We start from the raw sequence: 12,975 nt of genomic DNA on the forward strand, positions 1-12,975 counted from the left end.
GCAGGAAGCGTTGATGATGCGGGGTGCCGTGGAGTTCGCCACAGATGTCTACCTGAATGTGGGTCCACGGTGTCTGAGGCCACGGCACAGGCTGCAGAGGCGGTGAAGCAGGCTGCACAGTCCCGGACTAGGTCCTCAATGTCTCTGTCGATGCCTGGCCACCAGACTAACCCCCTGCATCTCTGTTTCACTCTGACAATGCCCAGATGGCCGTCGTGGACCATAGTCAGGACACGTTCTCTCAGGGCCCTTGGGATCACAGTGCACAACCCCCTAGCCACGCAGACATCATTCCAACAGGAGAGGTCGTTCCTGACTCGGTGGAAGGGTGCCAGGTCCTCCGAGACCCTGGCAGGCCAGCCGCTACGAATATAGGTGCACAGCTGTTGAAGCACGGGGTCCTGTGCAGAGGCTGTCTGCAGATCTGAGAGAGAAACGGCTGCCTGAAGGGGCGTGTGCAGCATGAGGATCAGTTCTGGTTCTGCGGCGTCCTGGGTGGTGTCAGGAGTGGAGGTGGGTGTGGTCTAGAGAGGAGATCTGCCACCACATTTTCTCTGCCCGGCGTAAACTGTGTGGAGAAGTTATACGCCTGCAGCCTCTCAGACCAGCGATAAAGGCGCAGTGGTTTGTGACCTGATCCAGTGGTGGCCAGGAGAGCTGTGAGAGTCTGGTGGTCGGTCCGCAGCATAAAATGCCTGCCGTAGAGGTAAATGTGCCACCGCTCACATGCCCAGACACAGGCCAGCGCCTCCCTTTCCCCCACAGAGTACTTCTGCTCAGTGGGAGTGAGTGTCCGTGAGGCGAACGCCACCGGGCGTTCCACCCCTTGGTGGCGCTGTGACAAAACTGCACCGACCGCGGTGTTGGAGGCATCACAGGTGATGAACGTAGGACTCTCCAGGTCAAAGTGAGCGAGCACAGGCGGAGAAGTCAGTTGTGACTTGAGCCGTTGAACTGCTGTGGAGCATGCAGCAGACCAGGTCCAGGGGACGCCCTGCTTAAGGAGGGCGCGCAGTGGTGCAGTGGTCTCCGAGTAGAGGGGCAGGAAACGCAGGTAGTAGGCTGTCATCCCCAAGAATGAGGACAGCTGCGCAGGACAGGAGGGCTCAGGCAGGCGCAGGATGGCGTCCACATTAGAATGTAGTGGACTCAGACCCTCAGCAGTCAGGCGGAACCCCACGAACTCGATGGCAGCGGCTGCAAAGATTCACTTCTCCCCGTTGAGTGTGAGGCCGTGACCCACTAGCACGTCCAGGACCCTGGAGAGGCGGTCGTCATGCAGGGCGGGTGTTGCTCCGTGCACGACAATGTCGTCCAGGTAAACGACCACACCAGGGATGCCCGCAAAGATGGTGACCATGATCTTCTGGAAGCAGGGAGCAGAACTGAGTCCAAAGGGCATGCGGGTGTAGCAGAAAACCCCCATGTGGGTCACAAACGCGGTGAGGTTGCAGCTGTCCGGGTGTAGGGGAACCTGCAGGTAACCCTGGCGAAGGTCCAGCTTGGAGAAAACTGTTGAGCCATGAAACTGTGCCGAAAGCTCCTCCACTGTCCTCCACCTCCACAGCTTTGTTCACCTGCCTGAGATCAACGCAGGGGCGCAGACCACCCGTCTTCTTCTTAGCCACCACCAGGTTGGAGATCCAGGGCGATGCGTCGATCCGCTCGATGATGCCAACATCCAGCAGTTTCTGCAGCTCGGCGGTGACATCATCACGCAGGGTGAGCGGTAACCTGAGCAGAGGCTGGATGACGGGACGCACCGTGGGGTCGATAAGCGGTTGGTGGTTGAAGGTGGTGAGGCAACCAAGCCCGATGAAAAGCGACGGCCAGCGCTGCTGCCAAGGCGTTACAGTCAGGATGGTGGCACCCAGGTTGTCAGTGATGGAAAACCCCAGGGCACAAAAGAGGTCAAACCCCAGGAGGTTGGCGCCGTGGCTGGACACCTGGAAAGTGAAGGCTGGGAGGACTCTCGAACCATAGCTCACTGAAAAGGTGGCGGTGCCGATCATCTTGATTTTAGAATGACCGTACCCATACAGTTCATCTGCTCCTGCTTTAATTGTGTGTTTTGGAAAAAGCTGGCGAACTGTGGACTCACTAAGGAGGGACCTGGAGGCGGCCGTGTCCAGGAGCAGGGGCAAACACACCCCATCCAGCTCCACTGTACACCAGGTGAAAGGCTTGGAGGCTGAGCCCACGGTGTGGATGGTGGTCGGGCTGGACGGGCGAGATGAGCGGCGCTGGGGTCTCGCAGCTGCGGGTGCTGAGCGGCACACTTTGGCAAAGTGATTGGGTTTCCCACAGCGTTGACACCTCTGTCCTATAGCTGGGCAGACCGGTGCGCGTGTGGAATGGGACGTTGAGCCGCAGTTTCCGCAGGATCGGCGCGCTGAGGGGTCCCGATAACCCGCGACGTTAACCTCCAGCTCGTCAGGAGGGTAAGTGGGGTCGGGAAGCTGCGCCGCCAGGGTCACAGTCTGTGGGAGTGAAGCCGAGTGCGATGAAGTTGGATTCGCACACGTTAGCCGTGATGTTAACTGCGCCGCCGACTCCAACTGAAACGCCATCTCCACTGCCTTGGACAAAGGCAGATCATCCAGTGCCATAAGCAGTTTCTCACGTAACTTCGGATCAGATGTGTGCTCCGCCAGCTGATCGCGAATGAACTCATCTTCCAGATGATCGAATTTACAGAGGCTCGCCAAACACCGGAGATCCGTGACGTACTGGTGTACCGGCTCACCTGGTCTCTGTCTGCGCTGCCGAAAAGCGATCCTCCGGACGATCACGCTTTGTGGAGCCGCGAAATGTCCTGCCAGTAAAGCCACACAGTCCTTGTACTTCTTAGCCGGTCCAAGTGTGCGGAAGATACGCTGTCCCTCGGTTCCCAGGCTATGAATTAGCAGCGCCTGTAGCCGCGCTTCGCTGGCGTCGACTAGCCCGGCTGCGGCAATAAAAGTCTGAAAGGACTCGTACCATCGGGTCCAGGGGATCGGCGGCTCGCCCGGCAGAGCGAGAAACTGAGGAAGAGGTGTAAGTGGAAGCTCCATCCTCGTCGCCAATATTATATCCCAACAGATGGATCAGACAACGGCGTGACTTCAATGAATGAGGCTTTATTCTCGCATACATTTCCCATAATTCCAGGGCGCGAACAGCGCCTACAAATACCCGACGCGTGCTGACATCACCACCATGTGACCAACACCACATGGAGCACGCCTCCGATCCGCCCACCTGGCATGTGAAGCCAGTGTAACACCTCACCGTGGACCTTGGATGGAACGTATGTCCTGTTGGCTGGACCTCCCCCAGGATCCGGCTCACCCACCAATGCCTCCTGCACCCGTTCCATAACGGGCGAGGTCAATGCCCCCACCACACAATCCACCGGGATAATGGTAGTCTCCTTACTCCTCTCTCCCTCACCAGCGAATTGACGAGAGAGGGCATCGGGCTTGACGTTCCGGGAGCCTGGGCAATAAGTGATGGAGAACGAGAAGCGGTCAAAAAACAACGCCCACCTGGCCTGCCGAGAGTTCAACCGCCTAGCAGATCGAAGGTATTCCAGGTTCTTGTGGTCAGTCCAAACCACAAACGGCTGCCTCGCCCCTTCCAGCCAGTGCTGCCATTCCTCCAGGGCCAACTTGACTGCCAGCAGCTCCCGGTCCCCCACGCTGTAGTTCCTCTCCGCGGGAGACAGGCGCTTCGAAAAAAAAAGCACAGGGGTGGACCTTACCATCGTCCAATGACCTTTGCGAAAGGACAGCACCGACTCCCGCGTCAGAAGCATCCACCTCCTCAATGAGTTGCTGGGCTGGGTCCACCTGTCTCAGGATGGGGGCACTGCCGAAGCACTCCTCGAGTCTGGCGAAGGCCTTCCCAGCCTCCTCAGACCAGGCGAAGTGGGACTTAGTGGATGTGAGCTGGGTGAGGGGACGTGCTACCTGGCTGTAGCCTCTGATGAAGCGCCTATAAAAGTTCGCAAAGCCCAGGAAGCGTTGCAGTTGCTTGCGGTTCAGGGGGACAGGCCAGTCCACCACCGCCTTGACCTTAGCTGGATCCGCCTGGATCCAGACCTCCGCAATGGTGAACCCCAGGAATGAAGTGGAGACAGAGAAGAATTCACATTTCTCTGCCTTGACATACAGCTGGTTCTCCAGGAGCCTCTGCAGCACCTGCCAGACGTGGTTGACATGCTCCTCCTTAGATCTGGAGAACACCAGGATGTCGTCAGTGTACACAAAAACAAAAGTGTTCAGGAAGTCTCTCAACACATCATTAATCAGACGTTGGAACACTGCTGGGGCATTGGTGAGGCCGAAGGGCATGACCAGGTACTCGAAGTGCCCCACCGGAGTCTTGAACCCCGTCAGCCACTCGTCCCCCTCACGAATGCGGACCAGGTGGTACGCATTGCGCAAGTCCAGCTTGGTAAAGATGGTGGCTCCCTGTAACAGCTCGAAAGCTGAGTCCATGAGGGGCAGCGAGTATTTGTCCTTGACTGTGATGTTGCTGAGCTGCCTGAAATTGATGCACGGGCGAAGAGAGCCATCCTTCTTACTGACGAAGAAGAAGCCTGCCCCGAGAGGTGACGAGGAGGGTCGGATGATCCAGGCCTTCAGGGCATCCTTGATGTAGGCCTCCATGGCCTCCCTCTCGGGACCCGACAGGCTGTAAAGTCTCCCCGACGGCAAGGTCGCCCCCTTCACCAGTTCGATGGCACAGTCGTAGGGCCTGTGAGGGGGTAAAGACAAGGCCTTGGTTTTACTGAACACAGGAGCCAGGTCATGGGAAACCGGAGGCACCAAGGAGAGATCAGCAGCCTCCATGGTGGGCTGACGGGTGGGCAGAGATGAAGAACAGGCCGCCGACCGGAGGCAGTTGGCCAGGCAGCGAGTACTCCACGAGATCACCCTTCCCCCGGTCCAGGAGATGAGAGGGTCGTGGAGCTGCAGCCAGGGGTACCCGAGGATCACCTCATCCATTGACTGGGGTAGAATAAAGAAACTGATCTCCTCCCTGTGGTTACCGGAGGAAAGCAGAGTAACAGGAACTGTGCAGGACTCAACGATGGCAACCTGGGTTCCAGAAGCACTGAGGACCCGTTTGGTTGGAGCATACCCGTCAACGTCGACCCCCCAGCCTCCGCGCCAGCCCCTCCGAGATAAAATTCCCTTTAGCTCCTGAGTCCACCAGAGCCTTGGATTGCACCTCCACTGACCCCCATGACAAAGTGACAGGCAACAGAAGCTTCTTAAGGAGACTTTGATCCTCCTGACCCGCCAGGCCCCCTACTTTCACTGGCGGGCCATGTCTTTTGGCCGATTGGGACACCTGTTCTGGACATGGCCGGACTCCCCACAGTAGAAACACAGTCCCAGACTCACCCTCCGCTGGCGTTCCGGCCCGGTTAGCTGGATACGACCGACCTCCATGGCATCTGGATCCTGCTCAACCGTGAGCGCCGGAGCTCTGGGGCGGGCTGAGACCGTCTTACCAGGGCAGACCTCCCGGGTGCGGTTGTCCAGCCGAACCGCTTGGGATATCAGGTCATCCAGCGTCCTTATATCCTCTCGGCGCGCCAGTTCAGCCTGGAGCTCCGAACGTAGCCCAAACAGGAGCACCCCACGCAGGGCTATGTCATTCCAACCGCTTGCGGCTGCCACCACCCGGAAGTCCACCGAGTAATCTGCCATGGAACGACCTCCTGGTCTCATCGTCAGCAGCTGCCGGGAGAAATCCCCCTCCTCCTCAGTGTGGTCAAAGGCCTTCTTAAACTCAGATGAAAAATGAGAGAAGGAGTAGTTAGCAAATGCAGCACTCTCGATGATGGCTCGGGCCCAAGCTAGCGCCCGCGAGTCAAGAAGGTTTGTCAAGTAATAGATCTTGGAAGCATCAGTGGGGAACTCCTCCGGAGCCCGTTCAAAAACTAATTTACATTGAAGCAGAAAACCACTGGCTCCTCCAACCTCTCCCCCATACCTTGACGGAGAGGAAATAGAGATGATGCGACGCTGGCCGTAGGCCGCTCCACTGGTCACCGAGGGTAAAATTACAGAACCATACATACTTTTTTTTTTTTTTTTGAACCACATTAGTGAACAGACCAGGCCACAAAAATAAAAGGAGGTGTAGGGGAGGAAGGAAATGCAAGGACACCACAAACCCTTTTTTTTTTTTTTTTTTTTTTGAATATAGCTAGTAGTAACTAGTAGTAAACTCGGGGCGTGCATCAAGAGAGGTCTGCTACAGATCACCATTAGTCTAACCACCACAAGAAGACAAGGTAACCCAGTATGTGAAGAGTGATTAAAGATCAACGTGATCATGTGAATATGATGGTGACAGTGATGGTGATAGTGATCATGCATATATGACCTCTGACCTCTGAGAAGGCCAGAAGCAGGCCAGAGAGGCCCTCAGAGCCCAGACAGCCGGCGGTCATCACAGAGCCCGGATCCAAGCCGCCCCCCCCAGGCAGACGCCCCCGCTCCGGTCCAGAAACGGGTAGAGAGACTCCTGCCACACCTGCCAAGCGAGCCACTTCAGTACCGGATATACCTGGACGAGAAAGCAGAGCGGATCATCAATATGCCATACGGTACCCCCTCTCACACCACCTTCTCTTCACTCACAGAAAAAGGAATGTGCAATGGGTAGAAAGGCAGACTGGCTATCCAGAGAGGGGCCCAGCCTGTGAGACTGGGGTTTTTATCCACCTGGCAGTGTGTCTTGAAGAATATCCAGGTCAACTGCCCCGGTGGCCCAGTACCTGTACATGTGGAATATGTCACTGTTTGGAGAGATTGTCTCAATATGATACGATAGAAACTCCACATTCTCGTTTTTCAATCTTCATTTGTAAAATATCTCCACATTCCAGCTTTTTGATGCTCATTCAAATCTTTTAATGTTAATTAAAAAACATTATACATTAGAAATTAACATATATTAGGCCATCTTTTAGGTTTTAAATAAAAGAAGAGCAAATTCTGTTATTATTAGTAGCTACAAACTATCCCTTTTCCTTGTTTGGCTCCTGTCACCCGATGGTGTCCTCCTGCTCCTCCGTCACTAGCATCACCTTGCTGCTCTCTGCTGAATCACCATGACGACCCCCACCAAGTGTCCAGCCCTCCTCCTCATCCAAAATGACATGTGACCCAAACAAATCCCCCACCCCCACCCTCTCCTATCCAAAAATAAATAACATCAAAAGCCATCATAAAGCTTCAAAACACCATTAATTCCAGTTTTAAAACATCAAAAAGACCAGTGACGGGGGGTTATACATTCATAACACGAAGGTGTCTTATTGGACCAGAAAACCATAAAAATTCCACTGTGAAAGAGGTCATATATTCCTCACGGGTCATACGTCTTAAAAAGTGACATATGATCTAATATCAGGTTGCTTTGATGATGATGAGGATGAGGATGATGATGATGATATAATGATGATGAAGATGAGGATGAATCTGATGAGGATGATGATGAGGATGAATCTGATGATGGTGATGATGACAGTGAAGATGAAGATCAGGATGAATCTGATGATGATGATGATGATGATGATGAAGATGAGGATGAATCTGATGATGATGATGGTGATCTTAGTGAAGATGAAGATGATCATAGTGAAGATGAAGATGAGGATGAGGATGCTGGTGATGATGATAGTGAAGATGAAGATGAGGATGAATCTGATTATGATGATGTTGATGATGATGATAGTGAAGACGGAAATGAGGATGACCATGGTGAAGATGAAGATGAGGATGAGGATGATCATAGTGAAGATGAAGATGAGAATGAGGATGATCATAGTGAAGATGAGGATGAGGATTAGGATGAGGGTGATGATAGTGAGGATGAGGCTGAGGATGCTAATGGTGATGATAGTGAAGATGAGGATGAGGATGCCAGCGGACCCGGCTGGCCCGGCTGGAGGTGAAGGGTGTGCAGCGGAGCTGAAGCGGTGAGGCTGAGACGTGAGAATCTTCCCGGTGGGCTGAGATCCACCGGGACCGGGTGCCACGGCCCTGAGTGCTGCGCAGCTTTGAGAGCCACACTAAGAACTGTGAATGTGACCAAATGAAAGGCCAAGTCTTGTTCTATTGTCGGCTGAAATGTCATCACTTGGCAGCCAAGTCTTTGCATCAATTCCTGGGTCCCTTTGAGAGTATAAGCTGTCCGTCGGTAGAAGAGCCTCCTCCCTGCTCACATCGCCATTAGATACATGAAAAATACATCCTCCAGAGGACCCGCTGTTCTAGCAGGAACAACACGGCTTCTGGAGACCGAAGTCATGTGAGGCATTTCATCCTGCCGTGAACAGCAACCTGTATGAACGTGAACTTACTGCACACTGAATCGCCCTCCATGGGACAAATGAATAAACTGAACTGAACTGAACTGAACTGAACTGACCTGACCTGGCTGAGGATTGAGCTCCATATCCTCACTTCAGATGGAACACTGTAGTTTGAGCTTCATTGATAAACACTGGGGGGCGCCGTCTCGGAGGACGTGAAGCCCAGAAGGAGAGTTATGGCCCTTCTGGGCCTTACTCCGCTTGGTCGACCGGACCCGATCGTTTTCCTCCATTCAGAGCTACAGCTGAAGGCCAGGCAGCTCTGGAGGAGGCGGAGCCGGACGCCGCTGGGGAGAGACAAGAGGACCAGCAGCCATGATGCTAAGCTAACGGAAGCTAATGCTAGTTCACCACAGTGTTAGTGATACTGGAATGTTTCAAGTCATGACTGTTTCATATTAAAATATGAATGGTGTGTGTGTGTGTGTGTGTGTGTGTGTGTGTGTGAGAGAGAGAGAGAGAGAGCCTAAGTTATTTTCTGTTCTGTGAACGGCCTTCCTCAGTGTCTGCCACGGTTTACTGTACATCACCGCCGGTTTGTGGCGCTGCAGGACCATCTCCATCTCCAACATGGATTTCTAGAACTCAGTTTCTCGTTACAACTAAAGCTGCCATGACAATACTTTATTCTCAATGTTGAGATCAGATGAAATTAGATCCTGCTGTGGTGTGTCAGTGGATCGTACGGCAGTGTGATCCTGCTGTAGTGTGTCAGTCGATCCAGGTGGAGTGTGTTAGTAGATCCTGCTGCAATGTGTCAGTAGATCCTGTTACAGTGTTAGTAGATCCTGCTGCAGTGTCAGTCGATCCAGCTGCAGTCTGTCAGTCAATCCTGCTGCAGTGTGTCAGTAGATCCTTGTGGAGTTTCTAAATATATTTAAAGTGTGGTTTTCAAATCAGTGATAACATTGTAAGCTGTTTAAAAAACATTGGTTTCAAAGCAGTGTGACTTTGAAAAGCCAAACTACAACCAGAAAAATACAAACTCTGTGATAAAGTGAGCCTGACTTTCCTTCTGAAGAGGTTGAAGAACAGGACTGTTTGAAGGGACATGTTGAGCACGTCAGCGTGCACAGTGTGTTCTGGTGAGACAGAAAGAGACGCTGAGCTCGGATCTGTCTCGGTACTGCACTGATAAAGACTTGGGTTATAGTCGGAACTTTTCGGACTTTTCTCGGCTCTTTTCGGGCTGCTTTCGGGCATTTTCGGTCTTCACTCGGGTATTTTCGGTCTTCTCTCGGCTGTTTTCGGATTGCTTTCGGGTATTTTCGGGCTTCTCTCGGTTGTTTTCGGTCTTCTCTCGACTATTTTCGGGTTGCTTTCGGGTTTTTTCGGTCCCTCTCGGCTATTTTCGGGTTGTTCTCGGTTATTTTCGGGTTGCTCTCGGTTACTTTCGGTCTTCTCGGCTATTTTCGGCTTTCTGTCGGTACCGTACTCGTCAGACTTCTCTCGGTTATTTCCGGGTTGCTCTCGGGTGTTTCCGTGCTGCTCTCGGCTCGTTTGCTCCGCCTCTCGGAAGCCAGCAGGTTAGCCTGTTAGCATGCTATCCTAGCCGGAGCGCAGCCCAGCGGAGCCTTGTCTCAGTCTCCCCTCCGTCGGCGTCCTGTCTGCGGTGCTGTCAGGCGGCGCAGAGCCTCTTCGGGACCCGCACTCGTCTCCACCCGGGCTGGTCTGCGGATCCGGACTCCTTTCAGTCAGTGTGGCCGTCACTTGGAGCCGATTCGAGATGTCTGGACAGAGCATTACGGACCGGATCACCGCGGCTCAGCACAGTGTCACCGGCTCGGCCATCTCCAAGACGGTGTGCAAGGCGACCACGCACGAGATCATGGGGCCCAAGAAGAAGCACCTGGACTGTAAGTCTCAGTTTGGACCCGGGGGGGCTCGGTGTGGCTGCAGCGACCCGGCTGCTGGGGAGCGGCGGTGTGTGGACGCTGTCTGTGGCCGAAGGGCCTGCTGGGACTGAGGGGACCCGGACCTGTCTGTGGTGGTCTGGACCAGTCTGAGGGGAACTGGGCGAGTTTAGGGGACCTGGACCAGTGTGTGGTGGTCTGTGGTGGTCTGGAGCAGTCTGTGGTGGTCTGGACTTCAGCCGGACCTGGGTCTCTTTGCCTCTAGCTGGAGACTTGTTTCCTCCTCAGGATTATTCAAACCTCTTCCAGGACTCCTGGACTCCTGCTCCTATCCGTCATGGTTCCTCATCCAGCTGGACCGGAGCTTCGGGTGGTGGTCCCTTCAGTCCTGATGGTGGTCCCTTCAGTCCTGATGGTGGTCCTCAGTCCTGATGTTGGTCCTCAGTCCTGATGATGTCCCTTCAGTCCTGATGGTGGTCCTCAGTCCTGATGGGGTCCCCTCAGTCCTTGTTGTGGTGGAGCAGACCAGCTGACCGTGGGATGTTCTGTCCTCCTGGACAGCAGAGCGGCCCGTCTGCTGACACTGACCACAGCTTGGACCACGTTCTGCCTCGCTGTCCTCGGGGTCAGAGGTTTGAAAGGTGGAGTAGGACTGGGACTCGTCTCGGCCTCTAATGTGTGATGATGTCCAACGCCTCGCAGCAAACGGGGAGTCTTCCAGAGCACAGCCACTCTGGACCGGGACGTCTTTACAAGGACCAGGTCTCTGTCTCCGTCCACTGAACAGGCTCAAGCTGGGGGCTCTGGAGGCTAGCATTTAGCATTTAGCTCTGTCCCTGCAGGAGTCTGGAGGTGGGCCCAGCACCACGTTCTCCATCTGTGTGTGGGACCTGGTCCTGTGGGGGTCTGGGTGGTGTGTGTGGGTCCTGTGGGGGTCTGGGTGGTGTGTGTGGGACCCGGTCCTCTGGGGGTCTGGGTGGTGTGTGTGGGACCCGGTCCTCTGGGGGTCTGGGTGGTGTGTGTGGGACCCGGTCCTCTGGGGGTCTGGGTGGTGTGTGTGGGACCCGGTCCTCTGGGGGTCTGGGTGGTGTGTGTGGGACCCGGTCCTCTGGGGGTCTGGGTGGTGTGGTATTTCCTCCTGTGGGACTGGAGCGGGCCTGGAGGTGATTGCTGTTATGTAATGGTGACGGCTCCATTGAGGCTCAAAGGTCAGCGGCGAGGGAGCGTCAGCAGGACCTTTGAGACGGACTCAAATAGCTGCAGTCCAGATAAAGTCCGGCAGCACCATGATGTGGCGTTTCCAGAGCTGCAGACGAGGGTCCTGACCCGGTCTCTGGTCTCTGGACCAGCTGGAGACAGCAGCCTCCAGGGCGGCCATCCGCTGTGTGATGGTTCTAGAAGCGGTGGGCCGGTGGTCTGGCTCCTGCTGAGTGAAGGATGATGGGAGATCTCAGGAATTCATCCGTGATGATCCGGTTCCCACACCTCCACTCCGTACCCTGTGGGTTCTGGAGGACCACACACACACTGATCGCCGACTGTTTGCCATCAGGCACTCCAGTCCGCCACCACGGCCAGCCGCTGAGCTCGGTCGACCCAGTAGGGGCGGGCCGGGTCCCGGGCCGGGTCTCGGGACAGAAGACCCGACCAGTCTCAGTAAAACGGATCCTCTCTGCACCCCCTGGTGGAGGACGGTCCCTGTTCCTGCAGCTCCCTGCAGGTGTCTTCATGTTGTGAGGCTGCAGTAGGCTTCAGACCGGAGTGCGTCCCAGGTGTGAAGTGGTTGGTCGTGCTGGACCGGCTCAGCACTCTGTTGGACCTCCGGCCCAGACGTCCCAGCAGGGGCCTCGGTGCTGTGGGGGGGCCGAGGCAAGAAGTGCTCTGCCTCCTAAAGGAAAAAAGCTGTGGAAACGGCAGTGAGCAGGAAGTGCTTCATCAGTCAGACGGCAGATCGGCCTGCAGACGGCAGATCGGCCTGCAGACGGCAGATCGGCCTGCAGACGGCAGATCGGCCTGCAGACGGCAGATCGGCCTGCAGACGGCAGATCGGCCTGCAGACGGCAGATCTCCCTGCAGACGGCAGATCTCCCTGCAGACGGCAGATCGGCCTGCAGACGGCAGATCGGCCTGCAGATCAGCACTTCCTTAATTATGGTGCTGATTACAAGCTTTGATAGAGCTCCGCCCCCCAGTGGCCCCACGGTGCTCGCTGGATCACATGGACTCATTTTGATCTGGTCTCAGGTACACAGCCAGCGGTCTTTCAGTGGGGGTCTTACCTCACCGCTCAGTCCGGCTGCTCCACCCTGGAACCCTGGTTCCTGCTGTCTCACACATCTGAGCCCGGTCCTTCTCCATCCAACCCTCACAGGCTCTCAGTTCCTCCTGCAAGGCCGGGTCTGGACCTGCAAGGCCAGGCCTGGACCTGCAAGACCGGGTCTATAACTGGTCCCTCCTGGAAGACCAGGTCTTTACCTGGAGGACCAAGCTGGTCCCTGAGGAGAGCAGCAGAAGCGGTCCAGTGATGGGGAACTGGGGCCACCGCGGGTTCCTGGTGTTCTGCTGGTCTGTGTGGTCTTCAGTCGACCCGGGGGGGTCCAGCGGGCCTCTTTGGGTCCCGCTGGCTGAGGAGCGGCTTCGGGCTCCGGTTGCTGGTGATGGGGTGTGTTCCATGGCGGCTCGGTGGAACCAGCAGAGGGATCCCTCAGGATGGTCTCTCCAGATTCAGGCCTCATCAAGTAT

At 55.4% G+C, this 12,975-nt stretch overlaps 1 protein-coding gene across 3 annotated transcripts in view; it reads left to right on the plus strand.

The window, feature by feature from the left end:
• Positions 1-9,884: 9,884 nt before the first annotated feature.
• The window catches only part of LOC115395854 (phosphatidylinositol-binding clathrin assembly protein-like), a 16,938-nt gene continuing 13,847 nt past the window's right edge, over positions 9,885-12,975 (plus strand). For 2 of the 3 annotated variants that reach the window (XM_030101509.1, XM_030101510.1), the window contains exon 1: positions 9,885-10,236. In XM_030101509.1, the coding sequence (XP_029957369.1) occupies positions 10,107-10,236 (130 nt within the window). In that variant the 5' untranslated portion in view covers positions 9,885-10,106. The remainder of the gene's footprint in view (positions 10,237-12,975) is intronic. The other variant, XM_030101511.1, reaches the window with a different exon arrangement.

Source organism: Salarias fasciatus, chromosome 10, assembly GCF_902148845.1.
Source record: "Salarias fasciatus chromosome 10, fSalaFa1.1, whole genome shotgun sequence".
Taxonomy (NCBI): domain Eukaryota; kingdom Metazoa; phylum Chordata; class Actinopteri; order Blenniiformes; family Blenniidae; genus Salarias; species Salarias fasciatus.